This window comes from Lampetra fluviatilis, chromosome 68 (assembly GCF_964198595.1).
Source record: "Lampetra fluviatilis chromosome 68, kcLamFluv1.1, whole genome shotgun sequence".
NCBI lineage: Eukaryota > Metazoa > Chordata > Hyperoartia > Petromyzontiformes > Petromyzontidae > Lampetra > Lampetra fluviatilis.
The window spans coordinates 5,356,785-5,383,013 of record NC_136342.1 but is presented as its reverse complement, the minus strand read 5'-3'; the positions used below and the strand labels follow the sequence as shown (position 1 = coordinate 5,383,013).

The window sequence follows — 26,229 nt, the reverse complement described above, 5'->3', positions numbered from 1 at the left end:
CGTTAATGTGAAGGAGGGAGGGAGCCCCCCCACCCCCTTCATCCAGCAGTGGAATCGGCCACTTGAGGCGCGTGACCGGGTGGGCCCCAGGCTGCCACGGCTAGGGGGCAACGTGAAGTCTCAAGTTGGCTGGGATCCCTCCGTCCCACCCAGTCTCCCTCCATCCCTCCCTCCCTCCCGACTCTCTGGGTGTAAAACTCAACAGCTGAGAATCTCATTCTACTCCGTTCGTATTTACAGGGGGGCTCAAGACTCACCCCCACCTCCTCCTCCTCCTGTGTCAACGCCTCGACACGGTGACTCTCTGTGTACCGACGACCACGCAGATTAAACTCGCAATGAGCTTCAGTTTGACAGAGAAACGACTAAAGCCAGGAGGCGTGGATTTAAAAATCACAAACTTGAATCTTCAGTGGCACCCTGCTCATCGACTCGCTCACCAACGCGCTCGCCCAGCCGCTCACCAACCCACTCGCCGACCCACTCACCCACCCACTCACCCACCCACCCACTCACTCACCCACCCACGCACCAACCCACTCACGAACCCCTTTTCTTCCCTGCGTACATGCGTTAGAGTTGCTGTGAATCTGTGTGTGCATTGACCGTAATTGCATCACTCATTTCCGTCGAGTAACCACTAAATAACGAGCGGTTCTCCATCAAGTCCACGTGCTTCAGATTAACGGGCGACTTCATGCACCGTACGTACGCTTAACTTATTTTGCATCGCACGTAGCCGACCACAACAAACACACTCAAAGCAGTTCCAAAGAAATGAGTTTGTCAATCTGGATGATGATTTAAAAGTGCATCGTAGCTCCAGCGGCTTCCTAATATCAGAAGGAAGAGCTTTCTAGACAGCCGCAGAAGCGCATCCGAACACGCAGAATACATTGACCGTCGTCTTTGTTTGGCGGCGAGCCAAACGCCGCCACCGCTGCTGCGAGGATGACGACCGGAGTTTTAGCATTGGTGGGTGGGTGGGTCAGTGGGTGGGTCAGTGAGTGGGTCAGTGAGTGGGTCAGTGAGTGGGTCAGTGAGTGGGTCAGTGAGTGGGTGAGCGGGTGGGTCAGCGAGTGGGTCAGCGAGTGGGTCAGCGGGTGGGTCAGCGAGTGGGTCAGCGGGTGGGTCAGCGGGTGGGTCAGCGAGTGGGTCAGCGAGTGGGTCAGCGAGTGGGTCAGAGAGTGGGTCAGTGAGTGGGTCAGTGGGTGGGTCAGTGAGTGGGTCAGCGAGTGGGTCAGCGAGTGGGTCAGAGAGTGGGTCAGTGAGTGGGTCAGTGAGTGGGTCAGTGAGTGGGTCAGTGAGTGGGTCAGCGAGTGGGTCAGCCAGTGGGTCAGTGAGTGGGTCAGCGAGTGGGTCAGAGAGTGGGTCAGAGAGTGGGTCAGTCAGTGGGTCAGTGAGTGGGTCAGCGAGTGGGTCAGTCAATGGGTCAGTGAGTGGGTCAGTGAGTGGGTCAGTGAGTGGGTCAGCGAGTGGGTCAGATAGTGGGTCAGTGAGTGGGTCAGCGAGTGGGTCAGCGAGTGGGTCAGCGAGTGGATCAGCGAGTGGGTCAGAGAGTGGGTCAGTGAGTGGGTCAGCGAGTGGGTCAGCGAGTGGGTCAGAGAGTGGATCAGTGAGTGGGTCAATGAGTGGGTCAGTGAGTGGGTCAGTGAGTGGGTGGGTGGGTCAGAGAGTGGGTCAGTGAGTGGGTCAGTGGGTGGGTCAGTGAGTGGGTCAGCGAATGGATCAGTGAGTGGGTCAGAGAGTGGATCAGTGAGTGGGTCAGTGAGTGGGTCAGTGAGTGGGTCAGTGAGTGGGTGGGTGGGTCAGAGAGTGGGTCAGTGAGTGGGTCAGTGGGTGGGTCAGTGAGTGGGTCAGCGAATGGATCAGTGAGTGGGTCAGTGAGTGGGTCAGAGAGTGGGTCAGAGAGTGGATCAGTGAGTGGGTCAGTGAGTGGGTCAGTGAGTGGGTCAGTGAGTGGGTGGGTGGGTCAGTGAGTGGGTCAGTGAGTGGGTCAGTGAGTGGGTCAGTGAGTGGGTGGGTGGGTCAGAGAGTGGGTCAGAGAGTGGGTCAGTGGGTGGGTGAGTGAGTGGGTCAGCGAGTGGATCAGCGAGTGGGTCAGCGAGTGGGTCAGCGAGTGGGTCAGTCAGTGGGTCAGTCAGTGGGTCAGTCAGTGGGTCAGTCAGTGGGTCAGCGAGTGGGTCAGCGAGTGGGTCAGCGAGTGGGTCAGCGAGTGGGTCAGCGAGTGGGTCAGTCAGTGGGTCAGTCAGTGGGTCAGTCAGTGGGTCAGTGAGTGGGTCAGTGAGTGGGTCAGTCAGTGGGTCAGTCAGTGGGTCAGTCAGTGGGTCAGTGAGTGGGTCAGTGAGTGGGTCAGTGAGTGGGTCAGTGAGTGGGTCAGTGAGTGGGTCAGCGAGTGGATCAGTCAGTGGGTCAGTGAGTGGGTCAGTGAGTGGGTCATGTGAGTGGGTCAGTGAGTGGGTCAGTGAGTGGGTCAGTGAGTGGGTCAGTGGGTGGGTCAGTGAGTGGGTCAGCGAGTGGATCAGCGAGTGGGTCAGCGAGTGGGTCAGTGAGTGGGTCAGTCAGTGGGTCAGTCAGTGGGTCAGTGAGTGGGTCAGTGAGTGGGTCAGTGAGTGGGTCAGAGAGTGGGTCAGTGGATGGGTCAGTCAGTGGGTCAGTGAGTGGGTCAGTCAGTGGGTCAGTGAGTGGGTCAGTGGGTGGGTCAGTGAGTGGGTCAGTGAGTGGGTCAGTGGGTGGGTCAGTCAGTGGGTCAGTGAGTGGGTCAGAGAGTGGGTCAGTCAGTGGGTCAGTGGGTGGGTCAGTGAGTGGGTCAGTGAGTGGGTCGGCGAGTGGGTCAGCGAGTGGGTCAGTGGGTGGGTCAGAGAGTGGGTCAGTCAGTGGGTCAGCGAGTGGGTCAGTGAGTGGGTCAGTGAGTGGGTCAGTGAGTGGGTCAGTGAGTGGGTCAGTGGGTGGGTCAGTGAGTGAATTGGTTTGTAACAAGGTGAGTGGATGAGTGAATGGGTGAGTGGAAAAGTGAGTGGGTTGGTGAGTGAGCGGGTGAGTGAGTGAGTGGGTGGGCGAGTGAATGTGTGAATGTGTGAGTGAATGGGCGAGTGCATGGGCGAATGGCTGAGCGAGCGAGTGAGCGGGCGAGTAAGCGAGCGAGTGAATGAGAGTGCGAACGGGAGGCATGACCTTGAAAACCACAAACTTGAGTAGCGAGTGGCACCGTGCCGCGCCACTCACGATCCGTGTGCGACTCTGTCAATGCGCTCTATTTATAATTTATACGAGGCGGCTACCGGCGAGTATTTTTAGTGCGTTTGTTGTCAGCTTCTTCAAAGACGAGCTGGCTCGCCCGGACAAGCGCCTCGTCCACCGATCAGGGCTCCCCCCCCACCCCAACAGTCAACCTCGCTCCGCTGCCTACTAAGCAAAACAATTTCTGCTCCTTGACCAGGTACGGGAGCCATCATGGAGCTGCTGTTTAGCTCACAAGTGACAATGGTTAACACAAATGTAGCAGTGGGCTTATCATCATCATCATCCTCACATGGGAATGTATAGCAGCAGCCAAACACTCTGAACGGAGAGATACAGAGAGACCCAGAGAGATACATACCGCTCCAGAAACACAGAAACCCACAGAGACTCATAGACTAAACTAAACTATCTCTGGCTATCACCAACGATAGTAGCTCAACGAAGTGGCTTTTTATCATCATCATCATCACGTGGCAGTTTACAGCAGCAGCCATATAACTCTAAACGAGTGATGTTGATTACATTATAAATGTGGAGGGGAAAAATCCCACGCGACCACGGGCAGAGAGAGAGAGACACGCAAACTCCAAATATACAGCAGGGTTGGGATCGAACCCACGACCCTTCTGTAGATGAGGCGAGGTAGTTAACATCTCCTGGTCACCGTGGTGAGATAAAGACGACCACATTAATTAGAACACACAGAACTGATAATCCCAGAGCTGGGATTTTGCCAAAATCTAAAAAATACTTTAATTTTGCATCTATGCAGTCATTGATGATCGGGTCGTATTATAAGCTATCGCTAAATAAACACAAAATGCTGTTTCTAAAGAAATGTAGTATCGTAGTGCAGTGTATAGCGTAGTGTATAGTGTAGTATCGTAGTGTAGTGTGTGTAGTGTATAGCGTAGTGTATAGTAGTGTAGTGTATAGTAGTGTAGTGTATAGTAGTGTAGTGTATAGTAGTGTAGTGTATAGTAGTGTAGTGTATAGTGGTGTAGTGTATAGTAGTGTAGTGTATAGTAGTGTAGTGTATAGTAGTGTAGTGTATAGTGGTGTAGTGTATAGTAGTGTAGTGTATAGTAGTGTAGTGTATAGTAGTGTAGTGTATAGTAGTGTAGCGTATAGCGTAGTGTATAGTGTGTAGTGTATAGTGTGTAGTGTATAGTGTGTAGTGTATAGTGTGCAGTGTATAGTGTGCAGTGTATAGTGTGCAGTGTGCAGTGTATAGTGTGTAGTGTATAGTGTGTAGTGTATAGTGTGTAGTGTATAGTGTGTAGTGTATAGTGTAGTGTACAGTGTAGTGTACAGTGTGAAGTGTACAGTGTGAAGTGTACAGTGTGTAGTGTACAGTGTGCAGTGTATAGTGTGCAGTGTATAGTGTGCAGTGTGCAGTGCAGTGTGCAGTGCAGTGTGCAGTGCAGTGTGCAGTGCAGTGTGCAGTGCAGTGTGCAGTGTATAGTGTGCAGTGTATAGTGTAGTGTATAGTATAGTGTATAGTGTAGTGTATAGTGTAGTGTATAGTGTAGTGTATAGTGTAGTGTATAGTAGTGTATAGTATAGTAGTGTATAGTATAGTAGTGTATAGTATAGTGTATAGTATAGTGTATAGTGTAGTGTATAGTATAGTGTACAGTGTAGTGTGTAGTGTAGTGTATAGTAGTGTATAGTGTAGTGTATAGTGTAGTGTAGTGTATAGCAGTGTATAGTGTAGTGTATAGTATAGTAGTGTATAGTGTAGTGTATAGTGTATAGGTGTAGTGTATAGTGTAGTGTATAGTGTAGTGTATAGTGTAGTGTATAGTGTAGTGTATAGTGTAGTGTATAGTGTAGTGTATAGTGTGTAGTGTATAGTGTGTAGTGTATAGTGTGTAGTGTATAGTGTGTAGTGTATAGTGTGTAGTGTATAGTGGTGTAGTGTATAGTGGTGTAGTGTATAGTGTAGTGTATAGTGTAGTGTATAGTAGTGTATAGTGTAGTGTATAGTGTAGTGTATAGTGTAGTGTATAGTGTAGTGTATACTTTTTTTCGCACCACCGTACATAGCCATCCGCACTAATCGGAGGTGCAGGGGGAAGATACAGATGGTAAGAGAGACTGTGATATGGTGAGAGATACAGAGGGATAGTGAGTGGGTGGGCGATAAGTCATAGACACATTGGCACGGAGTAGATTATCTCCACCGTCTGTGCGTATCTCCTGTGTGTGTGTGCCTGGATAATCAGCAGTAGCGTAGTTGGTTGTGGGGAGCGGTAGTGTCGCGGTTAGCGCTACGCTACAAACCCGGTCACCCCGAGTTCGATTCCCGCTCACGGCCAACACAAGTGACGATTATTTTAACCGGTCCTAGGCCTTCCCCTAGGTCGACTCGGCCTCAAATGAGTAGCTGGTGTGGTGTGCAAACATCGCCACTGGGGAAACAAAGGCGGTCGGGCGTGGTGCTGGCCACCCACCCTCTCGTGTGCCGTTCCGGCCTTCATAGGTGCTGCTCGCTAACAGCACTTGCCCCTACAGTCTGTTAAGGCTACACGGGGGAGCTTCGTTTTTGTATAATCAGTTTGCCTCGGCCTAAAACGAGTACTTGGTGTGGTGTGTCGTAAACATTGGGAGGCATTGGCGCCATCTGTCGGTAGCAGTAATTCAATAAAACAAATTGCAAGTGTACACATTTCTAAGATCGAAGGGAATTTTTTCACTTCCTATCGCCGTAAGCGGGAGTGCGCGTTGCTTACGGTGCGAGATCCACGAGAAAATCTGTCGGTCCTCGATTTCTGCCGGTCAGGACAGAACGACGATTTAACTATTTTTATGACACACATTTATTTAACTCACTCCGTCTGTTGTCGTATCCTCAAAAAATCTTGCAACTCAATTTTTTACCAACTTCCCAATGTGCTATCGACTGCAAACTTGGTATATGTGTGTCATACTGATGACAACACGATATTCTATCATTAAAAATCCAAAACATATATTTTTAAACATTTTACACGCTTTTATTTAACTCACTCTGTCTGTTGTCATATCCTCAAATCTTGTAACTCAATTTCAACCGTCTTCCCAATGTCATATTGATTGCCAACTTGGTATAGGTGTGTCATACTGATGACAATACGATATTCTATCGTTAAAATAAAAAAAATATCTTTCTAAACAATATTTTTTACGGCTCTAATTGTCCACGCGCATCTCACGTTGTCTGTAAATCACCACGTGGTCCCTTACGTCACGGCAAGCCTCGGGGAGCCACGCCCAGGGGCGGGGCATGTGGAAGGAGGGGAGGGGCGATGGGGGAAGGGGCAGCTCGGACAGTACATTCATTAAAGCGTGGTTTTTTTTAAAAGTATTTTTAAATATTTATATTTTATAGTCAAGGTCAGGGCCCAATGCGCTGCTATACAACTCTTTTTCAGAAGCGACCCAGCCACAAATGATAGCTCAACCACACAGTGGCTTATAGCAGCAAACAAATACTCTAAAACACGTGGTGATGTTGATTCTAAACGTGCCACACGACCACGGGGAGAGACTCACAGACTCCAAATATACAGCAGCAGGCATCGTCAGGGCCGGGATAGAACCCACAACCTCCAGTAGACCAGGCGAGGTAGTTCACATCTTAGGACAAACTACTACTATTTAACTAAGGCCCACCGAGCGGCAATATATCGCTTATTCAGAAGCCAACTGGCCACAAACAACAACTCAACAACGCAGTGGCTTGTGTGGAAATGTATAGAAGCAGCCAAATAACCTAAACGCGTAGAGATGCCGATTTGAAATGTGGAGTGGAAATCCACGCGACCACGGGGAGAGACTCACAGACTCCAAATATATAGTCATTAGGGTCATGATTGAACCCAAGATTTCCTGCATACCAGGCGAGGTAGTTAACATCTCCTAGCCACCGTGATGATGATGATGAGAGAGACACGCAAACTCCAAATATACAGCAGCAGGCATTCGTCAGGGTCGGGATCAAACCCACAACCTCCTGCATACCAGGCGAGGTAGTCAAAATCTCCTCGCCACCGTGGTGATGATGAGAGAGAGACGCAAACTCCAAATATACGGCAGACGTCAGGGTCTGGATCGAACCCACGACCTCCTGTACATGAGGCGAGGTAGTTAACATCTCCTAGCCACCGTGATGATGATGAGAGACGCAAACTCCAAATATACAGCAGCAGGTGTCAGGGTCGGTATAAACCCCACGACCTCCTGCATACCAGGCGAGGTAGTTAACATCTCCGAGTCACCGTGGTGAGGTAAAGACGACCAACATTAACTCGCACACCCAGAACTAATAACCCCAGAGCTGGAATTTTGCCAAAATGGAAGAAAAAAAACACTTTCAGTTGGTGTCTGTGCAGTGATTGGTGACCAGGTTGAGTGAGGGTCGCATTCTCAGCTGTGGCTTGGCTCCCGCGGTATCATTACGGTTATGTACGTATGCATGTTCGTTTGTACCGTACATAGCCAACCGCGCTGATCGGAGGTGCGGGGGAAGGACAACAAACTAACACACAAAAAGCAGTTCTTAAAGAACAGAGTTCGTCAATCTAGATGATGATTTAAAAGTGCATCACAGCTCCCAGTGGCAGTTTGCTAATATTGGAAGGGAGAGGGGCATTCTACTGGCCAAAGCAGGTCATCATCATCATCGTGCTACAACTGGACGTTTGGCCAACTCCATTAGTTGGAGCACAACAGATAAATAAAAGAACCTGCCATGGGAACGACGCCCCAAACTCCGCGCGGATGGGACACGAGAATCCCCCCAAATCGCTTTAACTGGCTCCCATCCACGTGGCCGAGCCTACGGAGAGCTGCTGGAACTCCACGGACGGCTTTCCGCTGCCAATAAGTCGGCGCCAGATGCAGCAAATTTGAGATCAAAGGCCGAGATGAGCCGGCCACAGCCAATGGGGTTGTCGGCCCAAGCGAGCACTCGGGCGATCGCCGTGCGACTTGACGAACTGACGGACAGGCGGACGGACCACACAGACGGACAGGCGGTGGTGGTGGTGACGTGGGGCAGGTGGTGGTGGTGGTGACGTGGGGCAGGTGGTGGTGGTGGTGATGTGGGGCAGGTGGTGGTGGTGGTGGTAACGTGGGGCAGGTGGTGGTGGTGGTGGTGACGTGGGGCAGGTGGTGGTGGTGGTGACGTGGGGCAGGTGGTGGTGGTGGTGGTGTGGGGCAGGTGGTGGTGGTGGTGATGTGGGGCAGGTGGTGGTGGTGGTGACGACGTGCGGCAGGTGGTGGTGGTGGTGACGTGTTGCAGATGTTCACGGTTCAAGCCCCACATCTGCCCTGGTTAACACTGCTGCGAGTATTTACCAAGCTCAACATACACACATCCTACACTATACACTACTACGCACTGCACTACACCATACCACACTAAACACTACATTACAATCCACTACCACTATACACTACACCACTTTACTAAATTGAAAACTCATTCTTTATAACTGTCTGTTGTGTTTCGTTTGTTGTCCCCCGCACCACCAATGAGCACGGTTGGCTACGCAAGGTGCAATAGAAGCTCAACGTACATACTACACGACACACTGCTAAACAATACACTACAATATACACTACACAATACATGGCATTATACACTACACTCCACCAAATTGAAAACTAATTTGTTTAGAACTGCAGACGCAGTCTGAAGGCGGTGGCCGTGTGGGCGGTCGTGTGGGCGGTCGTGTGGGTGGCGACCAGCGGCACCGCCCATCACTGTGACGACGACGACGTACCGGGGTCCTTGGCCTTGTCCATGCCGACGCTGAGCGGCGGAGGCGGCGGCTGCATGCCGTGGACGCCCGCCGACATGGGGCTCTCCTTGCCCATCTGGGCCACGCAGGGGGCGCCCGGCCCGGGCCCGGGGCCCTTGGGCATGCTGGGCATGGGGTCGGCCTGGGGGCTCTCCAGCCCATCTGCGGTGGGGGTCAGTGGAGGGGGAGGGGGGGGGTGGTGGTGGTGGCGCAGCGAGGTGGGAGGCACACGAAGATGGGGTTGAAGTAGTGGCACGGGGGAAATGTGGAGGTGGGACAGATGCGAGGGGAGTGGGTACGGAGATGGGGCGGTTGTACGAAGAGGGAGTGGCACGGGGAAACGTGGAGGTGGGAGCATGGAGAAGCGGTGGTGGCGGCGGCGGAGGAGGGTGGTTGGCACAGGCAGGAGGAGGTCGCGATGAGGGCACAGGGCAAGCGGGTGTGGGCATCAAACAGTGGGCGGTGGCATCACGAGAAGGGGCGCGCGGGGAAGGGCAGGCGGTGGCCACAAGGAGGATGGGCGACACACACGTGGGTCGGGTGGCACAGAGGTGGGCGGGTGGTGGTGGTGGAGGTGGTACGAGTAGGAATGGGGTGGCACGGGGACATGAGATGTTGGCGTGGGGAGGTATTGAGACACGGGAGGTTGGGGACGGCACAAACACAGGGTGGCACACGGGCGGATGGGTGATGGTGGTATGGTACAAGTAGGAATGGGGTGGCATAGGGGAGGGGATGGGGGTGGGGGAGAGATATGAGAGGTTAAGAAAACATTCAATTACACGGGAAGGGGGGGGGGACCTAACTGGTTGTCCAGCGTGGTGGTAAAGTACGGTTCAATAACTCCCCACCCCCCTAGACTCGCATGACAGGACAAGGCCCTCATCCGGCAGTGGACTAACCAAGGACGCCAAACACAAAAGGAGGCACAGGGGAGGTTTGTTATGAAAACATTTATTTAGAATCCGAATATTTATATCCTGCAGGCAGGAATCTGATGAGCTATTAAGCTCTTCCCCCCGCCCCCACAGATGTCCAGTGCAACGTATAATCTCCTGAAGCCTCGCAGAGTCTCAAAGGCTGCCCCCCTATCGGGGGTTCTTGCCGTGCCGCGGCAGAAGAACTGCGGCTGGCGAGGTCCGTTTATCACCAAAGGCGGGAAAAAACAACGGCCACCAAGTGGCGTCCGTTTTCTGACATCGGTCGGATTTCGCTGGAAACATTTGGCTGGCAAAGATAAAATCTCTACGTTTTGAGTTGGCTAAAGACTCGCCCCCCTGTGAAGGACAAGAATATGGGTAAAGCGTATGGGTTGACACGTGCGCTTATATATCCCTCAAGCCCCTCTCCCGAAGGTTCCTTGAGCTTCCGCATTGCCTCCAGCCAATCACCTTCCCACTTCTCCTAACGAATGCCAACAGTCCACCCTGTCAATCATCCTCCATTTCCCATTTTGTATTTCTCCTCCAATCCCTTCAATTCCCTGCAAACCACAAAATCCCCTTTCAGGCCTGTTAAGTAACCAATCGGAGGGCTTATTTTTACTTCCCGATTATCCGTGTCACGCGGTAACCACCAGGTGAGTTGAGTATCGTTGGTAGCGGTACAATTTCTACGATCTCTCAATCAGCTCACGCCTTCAGTAAACCACCCGACTCCTGTGATGCGTCAGGGTCGGGATCGACCCCACGACCTCGCCAAAACCCCGACCGCCACCCCCCTCCCGCCACCCCCTCTATCCAACCAGCCGTGTAAATGAGTTCACCACACAGTTGGTCCACGATCGCCAGGTCACATGCGGTGGGGTAGGTAAAGTATGGGCACTTCCACCGTTTTTGTCCAAAACTTCGTGGGAAGAAATACCCACTCGGTAGTGTGGCTAGGAGATGTTGACTACCTCGCCTGGTATACAGGAGGTTGCGAGTTCAATCCCGACCCTAACGCCTGCTGCTGTATATTTGGAGTTTGCGTCTCTCTCTCTCGCCGTGGTGCCGTGGATTTTTCTCCCGGTCCTCCGGTTTTTCTCTCTCCATAATTACAATCAACATCACACGTTTAGAGCAGTGGTTCTTAACCTGGAGTGCGAGATGCCTTTCCTGAGAACCAAAGCGGTGCAAGGCTGGAGAAACCCTTAAGAACCACCGGTTTAGAACTTTTTGCTGCAATAAATTTCCACGTGAGAAGCCAACTTCGTTGACCTATCATTTGTGCTGGCCAGGTCAGGGCTTCTGCACAAGAGCTGTACAGCTCAGTGGGCCTTGCCTCGTTAAATAGGAAATAGTTTAAACAGTTTGAGTTTCGAGCGGAGAGCCTTCGGCCGCCAGTGGCACGGGCGAGCACTCTGCGCCCTTCGAGCCCCCGCTGCTTTGTTGTTCGCATTCATTGCGCCGTTTGCAAAGTGGGGTAGGGGGGGAGAGGTGTCATGACTTTCTCAAAAGCGGAGAACGAACATCTGGAACTGGGGGAAGGAGACAATAAAGTGAGGGGCGCCGATGGGCCGCAACCGACGATGGCGTTGACGGTCGGGCGCGTAACGCTGTCGCGGCGCTTTGCCGAAAATCCATCTCTCTCGCAAAGCACAGAGCCGCACGCACATCGAGGTGTTCACGGCCAAACTGGCGAGCGTGTTCACACATTCGCGGCAGGAGAACCGGAGCACTCGAAGGCAGGCCCCAGGTGTGCGAGGGGGCAACGTTCTATCCCAAACAGATGGGACAGATGGGACAGAAGATAAATCGGACAGCTTTAACCTCCAAGTAGTGCGAATGTTGAACAGCTGAGCCCTGGCTGTCTACCTGCACCTTATCAGACTGTGCACTGACTCTGCCCCTTACCACACACACACATCAGACTGTGCACTGACTCTGCCCCTTACCACACACACACATCAGACTGTGTACCGACTCTCTGCACCTTACCACATACACACATCAGACTGTGCACTGACTCTGCCCCTTACCACACACACACACATCAGACTGTGTACTGACTCTGCCCCTTACCACACACACACATCAGACTGTGTACTGACTCTCTGCACCTACCATATACACACTCCAAAGAAGACAAAGATCCCCCGTATAGCCTTAACAGACTGTAAGAGCAAGTGCTTTTAGCGAGCACCTATGAAGGCTAGCACGACAAACGAGGGGGTGGGTGGCCAGCACCACGCTTCGACCGCCTTTGTCTCCCCAGTGGCGATGTTTACACACCGCACCAGGTACTCAATTTGAGGCTGAGTCGACCTCGCGGAGGCCCGAGACCGCTTCAGATAATCGTCACTGATGTTGGCCGTGAGTGGGAATCGAACTCGGGTGATCGGTTTCGTAGCGCAACGTGCTAACCGCTACACTACCGCTCCCCACACACTCACACACCTACACACACTCACACACACACACTCACTCACACCTACACAACCACCACGACTACTGCTGCTGCTACTATTTATCACGATGTACCCCACTGCTCAATCAAGTCACTTCATTCCCTTCACACTTGTATCTCTTTCGCCCCACACAAGCATAAATAGTACCGACTGTGAATACGTCTTGACTACATTATATTGGTCTCACCATTATTTTTAAATATTATACAGTAAACCCTGGTTAATGCGACACACATGGGGCTCTGGCCGGGCCAAATTATCCAATATTCCGAATTATCTACAACGGTAACTCCCCAGCGCCTCGTGCCCCAATAAAAAAAAATCCAAACTTGTTTTCCAAACTCTTCACACACCGTATGCATTGACAAACACCGTGCAAAAATTCTATCCAAAATTTTGGATTTGTCTCGCACACACCGATTACTTCTTGATGTCGGTGTAGACGGAATTTCTGAGACGGTTGGCTTGCACAGAGTGCACAAACAATGTAGTAAAGTCCAAATCGACGGATATAGGCCGAAAGCACGCCCGTGCCAAAGAATCCCCAATTACGAATCATCAAATCCCAAAATAACGTGGTTTTACTGGATAAAGTGTTCTTCTTTGTGACTTTCTTACTGATGGTTATTGACGGAAGTAGTAATCTATTACTTTGGTGAAGATTGTTTTTGTGTAGCTGCTGCGCTGTTCAAGGAGGAGTGGAAGCTGGCAGGCATCGCCCCCACTCGGTTCAGTGAGAATTCACAACGAACGGCGTCAACGCGGCGACCGACAATCATCCATCTCTACCGGTCACCAGAGCAACAACAACAACACGCACTACCACCACCACCATCACCACCACCACCATCACCACTACCACCATCACTACCACCACCATCATTGATCTCTACCGTCCTCCAGAGCAACAAAAACAACGCATACACACACACACTACCACCATCACTACCACCACCACCACTACCATCACCACAACCAACATCCATCGTCGATCTCTCCCGTTCTCCAGAGCAACAACAACAACGCCCACACACACTACCACCATCACCACTACCACCATCACTGATCTCTACCGGTCTCCAGAACAGCAACAACCACGCACACACACACTACCACCATCACCACCACCACCACTACCATCACCACAACCAACACCCATCAGCGATCTCTCCCGTTCTCCAGAGCAACAACAACGCTAATCCACGCCAACGGCCCTCTTCAGGGTCAAACAACGTGCCAGACAGGTCCTGGGACAAGGATCCTCCGAATGAATATTGACGGAATCTCGCGGCCGAAGTCGACGCGCTTGACCACCCGAATGTGACAATTGTAGTCGTTGCTCCGCATCTACTGCATCAGCAGCCGTACAGAAGAGACTCATAGATAGCCATAGAGATCCAGACTGAGACGCACAGAGACACAGAGACCCATAGAGACTCACAAAGACCCATAGAGACTCACAGAGACCCATAGAGACTCACAGAGAATCAGAGACTCAGACCAAGAGACTCACAGAGACTCAGAGAATCATAGAGACTCAGAGACCCATAGAGATGCAGTCACCCACAGAGATACAGAGACCCATAGAGACTCACAGAGAATCAGAGACTCAGACCCAGGGACTCACAGAGACTCAGAGACCCATAGAGACTCACAGAGACCCATAGAGAGGCGCAGACACCCACAGAGATACAGAGACCCATAGAGACTCACATAGAATCAGAGACTCAGAGACCCATAGAGACTCACAGAGAATCAGAGACTCAAAGACCCATAGAGACTCACAGAGAATCAGAGACTCAAAGACCCAGAGACACACAGAGAAGTTGTTTGAGAGGAGAGCCTTGCGAGTGAGCGTCATCGCTGTACCGTGTTACACTTCGCTGTATCCTGTGCATCTAAATAAATAAAGACTTTAATCTGTGTCTCAAAACCCTCTAGGGTACTTCCCGACAAGGTAGAAAGCTGAAATTTTGTACTCAGGGAGCTTTTAGGACACAAAAAACAGGGAGCAAAATCTGAAAAATCTGAGATTTTTCATTTTAAGGCCCCAAATATCGATGTTTAAGTGCCACATAACACGTTTGTGCCTGGTGTCATTCAGAAACCGTTAAAAATATAAGAGTGCGGTTTTTTTCGTTTGCTAGAGCATTAGACGGCACAAACTAAAGGGGGAACTGGTTGAGTTTTATCTTTTATTGTTTGAGATATTTCAGATTCAAACGGTTTTGAACGGAAAAAAATAGCATTTAATGACCCTTAAATCTGAATTCGAAAACGCGAAAAAAAGTTAGCAGAGCTTCCCCTCCTAGAGACTATGAAGTTAAATTAATTTTTAGTCTTTCTAATAAAAAAAAGAACGAAATCTTTAAATCGATCGCTTTCCGATGGATGTACGTCTTTAAATGGAGGAAGTTGAATCGAAGTCGTCGACAATCTTTGCAGAGTTTTTTGTGCGGAAAAATACCAAACGTTCGGAATAGTCGTCACTTGTCTGATCGCTGGGTTGGGAGGGTGGGGAGGGGCTGGGTGGGGGAGGGTGGGGAGGGGCTGGGTGGGGAGGGTTGGGCTGGGTGGAGAGGGGAGGGTGGGGAGGGGCTGGGTGGGGAGGGTTGGGAGGGTGGGGAGGGGCTGGGTTGGGGAGGGGCTGGGTTGGGGAGGGGCTGGGTTGGGGCTGGGTGGGGAGGGTTGGGCTGGGTGGAGAGGGGAGGGTGGGGAGGGGCTGGGTAGGGAGGGAGGGGCTGGGTGGGGAGGGGAGGGGCTGGGTGGGGAGGGGCTGGGTGGAGAGGGTGGGGAGGGGCTGGGTGGGGAGGGGCTGGGTGAAGAGGGTGGGGAGGGGCTGGGTGGGGAGGGGCTGGGTTGGGGAGGGTGGGGAGGGGCTGGGGAGGGGCTGGGTGGGGAGGGTGGGGCTGGGTGGGGGGTGGGAGGGGTGGGGCTGGGTGGGGAGGGGCTGCTCACCCCGTGGTGCCCTTATAAAACTCAACGTTTAACCTACTCACGCCGGCTTGTGCCCGGCCTCACAGTCGGGCATATTTGCGGAATACACCACGCCGCCGTTGACCCTGGCCATTGACCGAGTAACCCAACGTTCCTCCTACCAGCTCCCTCCGCAGGAATGTGTTTGTCGTCAGGTATCACGACACACCACCCAGACGTCGCCGCCGCCGCCGTACTCACAGGGGTTCCACTCCTTGGTGACGCGCCCGCTGCGGGCCCAGATCTCCCGCCACATGTGGTAGAGGTTGTGGTTGCGCGCCGCCTCGCGGAGAGCCGTCGGGTCGTCCGGCAGGAACTGCGCCGCCGCCGCCTGGAATTCGTCCATTGTCGCCCTCGCGAGGACGGGCACTGGCGGAGAGGTTGGGAGGAAGGAGGGATTTCGTACGTTACGTATGTACGTACACATACCGTATGTAACGGTATGTACACATGCCGGGCGAGGGCAGTTAACGTCTTCTTTTCTCCACCATCACAACCGCCAGCTTGAGCCGCACTAATCGCGTACGGGAGTTGACGATTGTGGGTCCCGCTAGCAACACTCTCTCGTTCAAACCGAGCAATTTCTGCCGCCGCAATGTGCGCGTATTGAACTTCTTTGCACCGTACGGAGCCAACCGTGGATAAATTGGAGGTGCAGGGAGGGGGTGGGGTCAAATTAAACATAAAAAGCAGTTCTAAAGAAATTCGTTTTCAATGTAGTAGAATGTATTGTAGAGTACAGTGTAGTGTGTGTGGTGTATGTAGTTATAGTTTAGTATGTACTCGCTTTACTACCCGGCTTCGCCCGAGACTGGATTTTTGTCTTGGATAAATTCACGGCCGACGCGGAGAGGGTTGGGGGGGGGATGCGTGATGCCAGCAGGCACACTGCGTGACGTCAGCAGGCACACCGCGTGACGCTGCCGCATGCGGGTGACATCACAGATGTGACGTCACAGATGTGACGTCACCGCTCACTTGCCGTGCAAAATATATCCATTAATGCCCCCCCCCCCCCCCCAAAATACAAAAGTCTATTTTTATACTTTTTGCATCGTGTACAGTCTGGAAGCTACCCGCATGCCAAATTTCAAGTGTGATGCATGTTGGGAAGTATGCTAAACATTTCCAACAGACACACACATTCACAAATTTCCCTTTTTTATATATGTAGAAGATGTAGAACTTCTTTCGCACCGCAAGTAGCCAACCGTGCTAAATCGGAGGTGCGGGCGGAAGGACAACAAACTATAATCATCATCATCAATCATATCGGCAACTATCAATCCACTGCTGGGATGAGACGCTCGCCCCCCAACCCCACACCGAGGCGTCGGCATTCCTGCGACGCCTCTCGTCCACTTGGGATGGGCGGCGGGGGGGAGGGGTGTTAAATAAAAATATTCCCGGAGAGGTTTCGCTCGACACAAAAAACCCACGTGCTCCTGGCCCTGCCCCCCCTCTTTGCCTCAACCAAGATCCCCACGTGAACGCGCGGCGTGATATTCCAAGCCATAACCCAGTGGTTCTTAACCTTTACTGCAGCCTTGCAAACTCCCTTTGGTGCTCAATCGTTAACAACAATGTAAAACATGTTAACAAACACAGAGGGTTTGACGGAACAAAGTAAGTTGTAACCTACGTGGCCGTGGCTTCGGTTGTGTTTGGATGATTCACCTTCTAAAAAAAAATCTGGCCGTGTCTCGCCACCCCCCAGAAAGGGCATCTCGCACCCGCCGTCATGGGCTGCGTGCACCCCATGTGAAGAACCACTGCAGAACCTCTCAAGCTTTGCCGTGTCTCTCTCTCTCGGTTCCTCCTCCTCCTCGTGCTCAATCCACGCTGTCGCTCTCCACCCTCCTTTCCTTCACTGGAACAAACTTGCCCCTCCGCATTAAGCAGTCACCTTCGCCCACTAATTTTCCGCTGCTCACTCAAAACTCACTTATTGTTACCCCCAGCACACCCCACGACCCTCCGCCCTTAATCTCCCCCTCGTAACGACCACCACCATTCTTGGGTTCACCCCTTCATAATCTCATTACACGGCTATCACTCATCAACCCACATTCATTCAATCCATTCATCATCATTTACCGTCATCAATTTAAATTTTCACCAAATTCACGCATCATCACAGATTTGCACCCCCCCCCCCCTCCCATTGCTTCCTCTCATCTATTTCGTTCACCTCACCTCCACCGTTACATTCACACACACGCTGCTGTTGTTGTACCGTTGTTAATTCTCTGTAAAGCGCCTTAAGGCGCTCGATAAAATGCGTTAAGAGTCGCTCGTGCCGAGAAAACCTCCACCCATATAGTGCATTGTACGTACAACTGGGGCGGAGAAGTGGTGGGGCAGCGGTTAGTCGCGCTGCGCTACGGAATCTGGAACCTGCCGAGTGGGGACATCCCGCTCCCCATCTCCAAGGTGGACATCCTCCGGGAAGCGTTCCCACCCTTGGCTGCCACTCCCGGGTTAGTCTGGACCGCCGGCGCACCGTCCCTCCAGACCGTGGACGTATTGTCCTGCACAAGGCCGCTTACTTTTGCTCGTAAATATATCGCGTCTTTGACCCTTTTCCGTGTCTGAGACGTTTGACGTCTGCTGTAAGTTTCAGGGTGGGTGGGTGTGTGTCCCTTTCACCCACTGAATCTCGGAACATGCGAGCGGCTTGGGCGTTAATTTTATTTAGAGAGGCGTAGTAGTAGTAGTAGTGCTATTAGTTGTGGTGGTAGTAGTAGTAGTGATATTAGTTGTGGTGGTAGAAGTGGTATTAGTTGTGGTGGTAGTAGTGGTATTAGTTGTGGTGGTAGTAGTAGTAGTGGTATTAGTTGTGGTGGTAGAAGTGGTATTAGTTGTGGTGGTAGTAGTAGTAGTGGTATTAGTTGTGGTGGTAGTAGTAGAAGTGGTATTAGTTGTGGTGGTGGTAGTAGTAGCGCCCTCCCGCATGGCCTTGTGGGAGCCTCCGTACCGACGAAGTGAGTTCAATTCAGTTTTTATTCCTATTCTATTCCGATGAAGTACTATTCCGTTCACGTCATCGGAAAGGATTAATCTGTTCCCTCATCTATGGTGATATGTTAACTGCCTCGCCTGGAATTCAGGAGGTTGTGGGTTCATTCCCAACCTCGATGACTGTATATTTTGCAGTTTGCGGTGTCTCTCCTCGTGGTCGCATGGATTTTTCTCCCTTCACGTTTAGAAACATGAATTCAGAGTGTTGGGCTGATAGAAATTTCCACACCAGAGGCCATATAGTTAAGCTATCATTTTGGATAGCCAGGACACTTAGAAAAAAAAGCTATTCAGCTCAGTGGGCCTTAACTGGTCAAATAAAAATATTAAAAACAGTAATAGTACGTGATCCAGTTTGTCAATATCCTTCCAAGCACGCACCTCTGCACTCTTCTTTTCATTTTGTTGAGCGGGATAATTTTCTGACTTTATCGCTGCCAACGGCTTTCACGACAAGCGAGGTTCTGGACACGTCATGTGGTGCAGACTCACTCCGTAGACGGAACACGCAGTCAGAGGTAACGGCGTTCTTTTTGCTCAAACTCGAGTGAAGCAGCACTCATCCCCTTCTGGCAGACCTCGAGTCGGCAGTGAAAATTTCATATTCCTACGGTGCACTCTCTCTACCATAACACCAATGATGAACTCATCAACTCATATAAAACGGTGTGTGCATATGCTGCCAAGGATAGGGCTGACCATACTCCGTAATACCTGTGTGATGTTATGACCTTAATAGGTGCTCGCTAACAGCACTTGTCCCTACAGTGTAAGGCTAATATGGGGGGGGAGGGATCTATGTTTTGTGTATGTGTGTGTACACAAACACGTGTGTGTGTGTAACTGTGGGAGTTCGACAACGATCCCCAGTGTAGCCTGTAAGACTGTCGGGGCTAAGTGCTGTTAGTAGCGAGTAGTAGCAGCACCTATGAAGGCCGCCACGGCACACGAGGGGGTGGGTGGCCAGCACCACGCCCGGCTGCCTTTGCCTCCCCCGTGGCGATGTTTACTACACACCGCACTTGGCACCGTAACTCCTGTCAGACTACGAATATTGGTTCATACTGGCGCAATCCGACGAGATACAAAGCTCAGGACCAGTTCAGATAATCCGTCACCGGCGTTGGCCGTGAGCGGAAATCGAACTCGGGGTTCGTGGCGCAGCGCGGCGTTAACCGCTGCCCCACTGCTCCCCATGCACTGGAATGCATTTGTTAGCGGCACCGCATACACAACATTTGTTGTGAGAACATTTGATATTGCTCTTACTGCGAGTCAAGTCCATCACGAGTGCGCAGAGGGCCGGCCGGGCATATATTGCAAAGGCTGAGCAAACATTTTTTCGTGGGGGAAACTGGTAACATTCGACTGGCACTGTGTAAACTAATACCGCATGCAGCATTTTAAAAGGAACCTCGCAATGTAACGGCGTATGCTCGGCGTGTTGACATTGCGCGTGGCGTATTTACAATTGCAGTTTCAGAATCCCAGGGGACAAGACACGCACCCCCCGCCCCCCCCCGCATGGAGCCGGTACGAAAAACGCATTTTCAGCAGGCAAGCGGTACAAGAGTAACGTTAAATTCTCGAAGAGCAACAGCAACACATTTAGTCTAAATTCACTCACACGCAGAGTCAATTGTTGACTTCTTCGGCACGGTCTGCCAATACACAATGTGGCACACACAGACACACACCAGCAGCAGCAGAGCAATATACAGACAGTCCCCGAGTTACGATGGTCCGACTTTCGATATTTCGATCTTACGATGGCGATATGACAAAATTGTAAAATATTTTACATTTCGCGCGGCAGGCAAACGCAACAGCGTACGAATCTTGGTGTGTACAGTACAATATGATACGTTACGTTCAATGTATGTATGATACGTAGCTTTAGCGATTTCATTTTATGGTTACCACGATACGATACGTTCAATGCATGTTAAAAGTTTTTATAGCAGATAGGATTGTTTCCTGAAAAAACTTTCTATTAAATTGCAGTTCACATAGGTAGGCTAAGAATTTACCTTGGTTTTTTTACTTCACATTTTACTGTGCAATACAGTATTGTAATTAATACATACAGTATATTGTTTATACAGTACGGTATTGTAAATTGCTGTTTTGCTAAATTGTCACCATTCTTTAAGACTCCTGGGTAGGCTGGGCCATCTTCGACTTACGATATTTTCGACTTACGATGGGGTCGTCATCGTAAGAAGAGGACTGCCTATACGCACACATTTAGTAAACACCAAAGACAAAGCTCCCCCGTGTAGCCTCTAACAGACTTGGGGCAAGTGCTGTCATCGAGTAGCAGCTCCTATAAAGAGCGGCACACTGTGGCACACGAGGGGGTGGGTGGCCAGCACCACGCCCGGTCGTCTTTGTCTCTCCCCAGCGGGGATGTTTACTACACTACACCACCACCGCTACTTATTTGAGGCCGAGTGGACCCAGCGGAGTAGGCGCCAGGACGGGTTCAGATCAATCGTTGCCTGGTGGTGTTGGTGGCCGTGAGCGGGAATCGAACCCGGGTGGCCAGGTTTGTAGCGCAGTGATAACGTCTACACCAACTATCGTGTACAGAAGGCCTACGCGGAGTTGTATATGATCCATAATATAGTTTTTTTTGGGTTAGATCGCGTAAATATGAATGTGTCGTTAAACCCGCCACCAACACCCGACAGACAATTTGTAAAGTTTCGTCACGTGAACAGAACACGCCGATTCGTTATTAGTACAAAACAACGTCAGCGTGTTGGAGAGAGCAAATCCACAACATTTACAGAGTACGACATTTCACCAGTAATTACAACTAGCATCAGCTTTGCTCTCCAACACACCGATGTGCTGCTGTACCATGTTGTGGATTTGATCTCTAACACAGCAATGTGCTGTACTATGTCTGTGGATTTGATCTCTAACACATCAATGTGCTGTACTGTGTTGTGGATTTGATCTCTAACACATCAATGTGCTGTACTATGTTTGTGGATTTGATCTCTAACACATCAATGTGCTGTACTAGGTCTGTGGATTTGATCTCTAACACAGCAATGTGCTGTACAATGTTGTAGATTTGCTCTCTAACACATCAATGTGCTGTACTAGGTCTGTGGATTTGCTCTCTAACACATCAATGTGCTGTACTGTGTCTGTGGATTTGCTCTCTAACACATCAATGTGCTGTACTATGTCTGTGGATTTGATCTCTAACACATCAATGTGCTGTACTATGTCTGTGGATTTGCTCTCTAACACATCAATGTGCTGTACTATGCCTGTGGATTTGATCTCTAATACATCAATGTGCTGTACTATGTCTGTGGATTTGATCTCTAACACATCAATGTGCTGTACTATGTCTGTGGATTTGCTCTCTAACACATCAATGTGCTGTACTATGCCTGTGGATTTGATCTCTAACACATCAATGTGCTGTACCATGTTGTATATTTGCTCTCTAACACATCAATGTGCTGTACTATGTCTGTGGATTTGCTCTCTAACACATCAATGTGCTGTACTATGTCTGTGGATTTGCTCTCTAACACATCAATGTGCTGTACTATGCCTGTGGATTTGATCTCTAACACATCAATGTGCTGTACCATGTTGTATATTTGCTCTCTAACACATCAATGTGCTGTACTGTGTTGTGGATTTGATCTCTAACACATCAATGTGCTGTACTATGTCTGTGGATTTGATCTCTAACACATCAATGTGCTGTGCTGTGTTGTGGATTTGATCTCTAACACATCAATGTGCTGTACTATGTTTGTGGATTTGCTCTCTAACACATCAATGTGCTGTACTGTGTCTGTGGATTTGATCTTTAACACAGCAATGTGCTGTACTATGTCTGTAGATTTGATCTCTAACACATCAATGTGCTGTACTGTGTCTGTGGATTTGATCTCTAACACATCAATGTGCTGTACTGTGTTGTGGATTTTCTCTCTAACACATCAATGTGCTGTACTGTGTCTGTGGATTTCATCTTTAACACAGCAATGTGCTGTACTATGTCTGTGGATTTGATCTCTAACACATCAATGTGCTGTACTGTGTCTGTGGATTTGATCTCTAACACATCAATGTGCTGTACTATGCCTGTGGATTTGATCTCTAACACATCAATGTGCTGTACTATGTCTGTGGATTTGATCTCTAACACATCAATGTGCTGTGCTGTGTTGTGGATTTGATCTCTAACACATCAATGTGCTGTACTATGTTTGTGGATTTGCTCTCTAACACATCAATGTGCTGTACTGTGTCTGTGGATTTGATCTTTAACACAGCAATGTGCTGTACTATGTCTGTGGATTTGATCTCTAACACATCAATGTGCTGTACTGTGTCTGTGGATTTGATCTCTAACACATCAATGTGCTGTACTGTGTTGTGGATTTTCTCTCTAACACATCAATGTGCTGTACTGTGTCTGTGGATTTCATCTTTAACACAGCAATGTGCTGTACTATGTCTGTGGATTTGATCTCTAACACATCAATGTGCTGTACTGTGTCTGTGGATTTGATCTCTAACACATCAATGTGCTGTACTATGCCTGTGGATTTGATCTCTAACACATCAATGTGCTGTACTATGTCTGTGGATTTGCTCTCTAACACATCAATGTGCTGCTGCTCTACGAGTAACGAATTGTAACGTTTTGTTGACGTGACAAACCCCTCACGGATTGGCTGTTGGGTGGTGGCGGGTTCAACGACACATTCCAACCTAAAAAAATAACTACATTATAAGTTACGTATATTACGAGTATGTATTCACATGTCGGGCCCATGAGTGAGGTAATGTAAGGTGAGGAGGTTGCGTTTAAACCTACAGTATATACATTATTTATGCGATATAACCTAAAGAACAAGCTGTATTATACATTTGTGTAAGTATATTACAAGTATTTATGCGCATATCTTAGCCCGTGGCGCGCTGCTTTTGCAAAAAAATTAAACACCAAAAAGAGTGATTGACGCCCCGAAGTGGTCGATTGGTACAAATTAAGGTGCAGGGAGTTTTGTCTTGTAAAGAAAGAGAGAGAAAAACCTCGAATATGAACAAAATTTCGTGGAGGAATTTAAATAAAATTAAAATTTTCCACTCAGCGCCGTCAGCGCCAGCGAAGCCTCCTGGGCCCAATCCAGGCGAGCGGTCCCGCCAGTTTAACGCGATCGGAAAAATTCGACACAGAAAGCAACGGCGCAGCGAACCCCCGGCGACGTGGGAGACGAACAAAACACACAACTCTACACGTTTTAAAATTAGGAGGGGAGGGGGAAGGTCGCGTTCTATCGACAGATGTGGGCTTTGTATATTCGGCGTTTTGTGTCAACCACAAGGCCTAGGCCCGTCTACTCCGCGCGCCCCCCCCTCCTTGCCTAGAACGCCACCGCCGGGCGAGCGCGAGCCCGGGCGCGGGGAGCTAGGCGAGGTCGAGGCCTCGACCTCGAGGTTTAACTTCTCTCTGTGCGTGTTGTTGTAATCGTTTTATATTTTAATTCCCCTACTCGTTCCTCGCTGATTTTGTGCGTATATAGAGTGGGGGGGGGGTATCACCGTTTAAATAGAACTGCGATCGCCTCTTTATATCGGCGGCCGTGGTGGTGATGCTGGAAATTAGAAACTGACAGCGAAGAACCGGGGGGGGGGGGGGCGCTGCCTCTCATTAAGACGCCGCTTTCAAGCAATCTTCACTTTACAAAGCCGCCGCTTTAAATGCGGCGCTTTAAAGCACAAAACAATGTATAAAACTAAACCCCTCAGAGCCCCACTGGGGGGGCCCTTTCCGCCGACTTACCGAGTCGGGGCGAGTCGGCCCCAAGGCGGACTGCGAACGGCCTCTCCCCTCCTGCTCCTCCTCCTCCTCTTCGTGTGTCACGGAGATTTTGTATTCCTCAGCCTTTCCAAACGCAGCAAAGCAGAGAAATAAAACAAAGCCCCCCACCACCACCACGATCTCAACGAGTCAAGATCCGCCTCAGTCGCGCGTTCAACTCCCGCGTTTTACAAATTTGCCGACCACTCAGCCACTCGGCCAGCCCCAAAGCGTCTCCCTGCTGCACGCAGACTCCGTCTAACGCCTCTACGCCGGCTGCAGCAAACTGCGCGTGGGGACGAGTTTAGTCGAGGCTGTTGTTGATTGACGCGAGAGGAGAGGTCTCCACAGCGAAACAACAGCGATATAAAGCGCCATCCATGAGGGCGAGCAGCGGTGGTGGTGGTGGTGAGTAACAATGGCGAAAGAGCGGCCACCAGCGATGGGTAGAGGAGGTGGTGAGGGGTGGTGGGAGGGAGCTCTTCCCTTCTCTCTCTCTCTCGCCTCTCTCTCTTCGCGATGGCTTCTTCGGTCTCTGATTGCCTCCCCCCGCCCCGTGAAGGAAGGAAGGGAGGAAGGAGGAGGAGGGACGAGGAGGAGGGAGGAGGCGGCGGTGGTGGCGGCAGCGGCCGCCGTACGGGCGACAGCGCGGGCGGGCGGAACAAAAGGCTGCGGGAAAACGGTGACGTCGCCACTCACGTGACCGCTCACGGTGGTGGTGGATGGTGGTGGTGTTGACGGTGGTTAGTGGTGGATGGTGGTGGTTGTGGTTAGTGGTAGTGGTTGGGTGGTGGTTAGTGGTGGTGGCTCGTGGTTGGTGGTGGTGGTTAGTGGTGTTGGTTAGTGGTGGTTGGTGATGGTTGGTGGTGGTTAGTGGTAGTGGTGGTTAGTGGTGGTTGTTGTTTAGTGGTGGTGGGTGGTGGTTGTGGTTAGTGGTGGTGGTTGATGGTGGTTAGTGGTGGGCGTGGTGGTGGTTAGTGGTGGTGGTTAGTGGTGGTTAGTGGTGGTTGTTAGTGGTGGTGGTGGTTAGTGGTGGTGGGTGGTGGTTGTTAGTGGTGGTGGCTGTTGGTGGTGGTTGGTGATGGTTGGTGGTGGTGGTTAGTGGTGGTGGTTGGTGGTGGTTAGTGGTGGTGGTGGTTGTTGGTGGTGGTTAGTAGTGGTGGGTGTGGTGGTGGTTAGTGGTGGTGGTGGTTAGTGGTGGTGGTTGGTGGTGGTTAGTGGTGGTGGTGGTTGTTGGTGGTGGTTAGTAGTGGTGGGTGTGGTGGTGGTTAGTGGTGGTTAGTGGTGGTGGTTAGTGGTGGTGGTTGTTGGTGGTGGTTAGTGGTGGTGGTTGTTGGTGGTGGTTAGTGGTGGTGGTTAGTGGTGGTTAGTGGTGGTGGTTAGTGGTGGTTGTGGTTGGTGGTGGTGGTTGTTGGTGGTTAGTGGTGGTTGTTAGTGGTGGATGTGGTGGTGGTTAGTGGTGGTGGTTAGTGGTGGTGGTTGGTGATGGTTGGTGGTGATGGTTGGTGGTGGTTGTGGTTGTTGGTGGTGGTTGGTGGTGGTTAGTGGTGGTGGTTAGTGGTGGTGGTTAGTGGTGGTGGTTGTTAGTGGTGGTTGGTGGTGATTGGTGGTGATGGTTGGTGGTGGTTAGTGGTGGTTGTGGTTAGTGGTGGTTGTGGTTAGTGGTGGTGGTTGTTGGTGGTGGTTGGTGGTGGTTAGTGGTGGTGGTTAGTGGTGGTGGTGGTTAGTGGTGGTGGTTAGTGGTGGTGGTTGTTAGTGGTGGTTGGTGGTGATTGGTGGTGATGGTTGGTGGTGGTTAGTGGTGGTTGTGGTTAGTGGTGGTTGTGGTTAGTGGTGGTGGTTGTTGGTGGTGGTTGGTGGTGGTTAGTGGTGGTGGTTAGTGGTGGTTAGTGGTGGTGGTTAGTGGTGGTGGTTAGTGGTGGTGGTGGTGTGAGGCATGCAAGAGGTGAGACGGAGGCACCAAC

General features: G+C 50.9%; 1 protein-coding gene across 1 annotated transcript in view; it reads right to left on the bottom strand.

Annotated features, from left to right (window-relative positions):
* LOC144952544 (uncharacterized) overlaps nt 1-24,933 on the bottom strand; it is a 37,518-nt gene extending 12,585 nt beyond the window's left edge. The window contains exons 1-4 of the mRNA XM_078882994.1: nt 24,703-24,933; nt 24,248-24,349; nt 15,598-15,765; nt 9,015-9,194 (exon numbers count right to left, since the gene is read on the bottom strand). Coding sequence (XP_078739120.1) covers nt 9,015-9,194; nt 15,598-15,742 — 325 coding nt within the window. The 5' untranslated portion in view covers nt 15,743-15,765; nt 24,248-24,349; nt 24,703-24,933. The remainder of the gene's footprint in view (nt 1-9,014; nt 9,195-15,597; nt 15,766-24,247; nt 24,350-24,702) is intronic.
* Between the last annotated feature and the right edge of the window lie 1,296 nt (nt 24,934-26,229).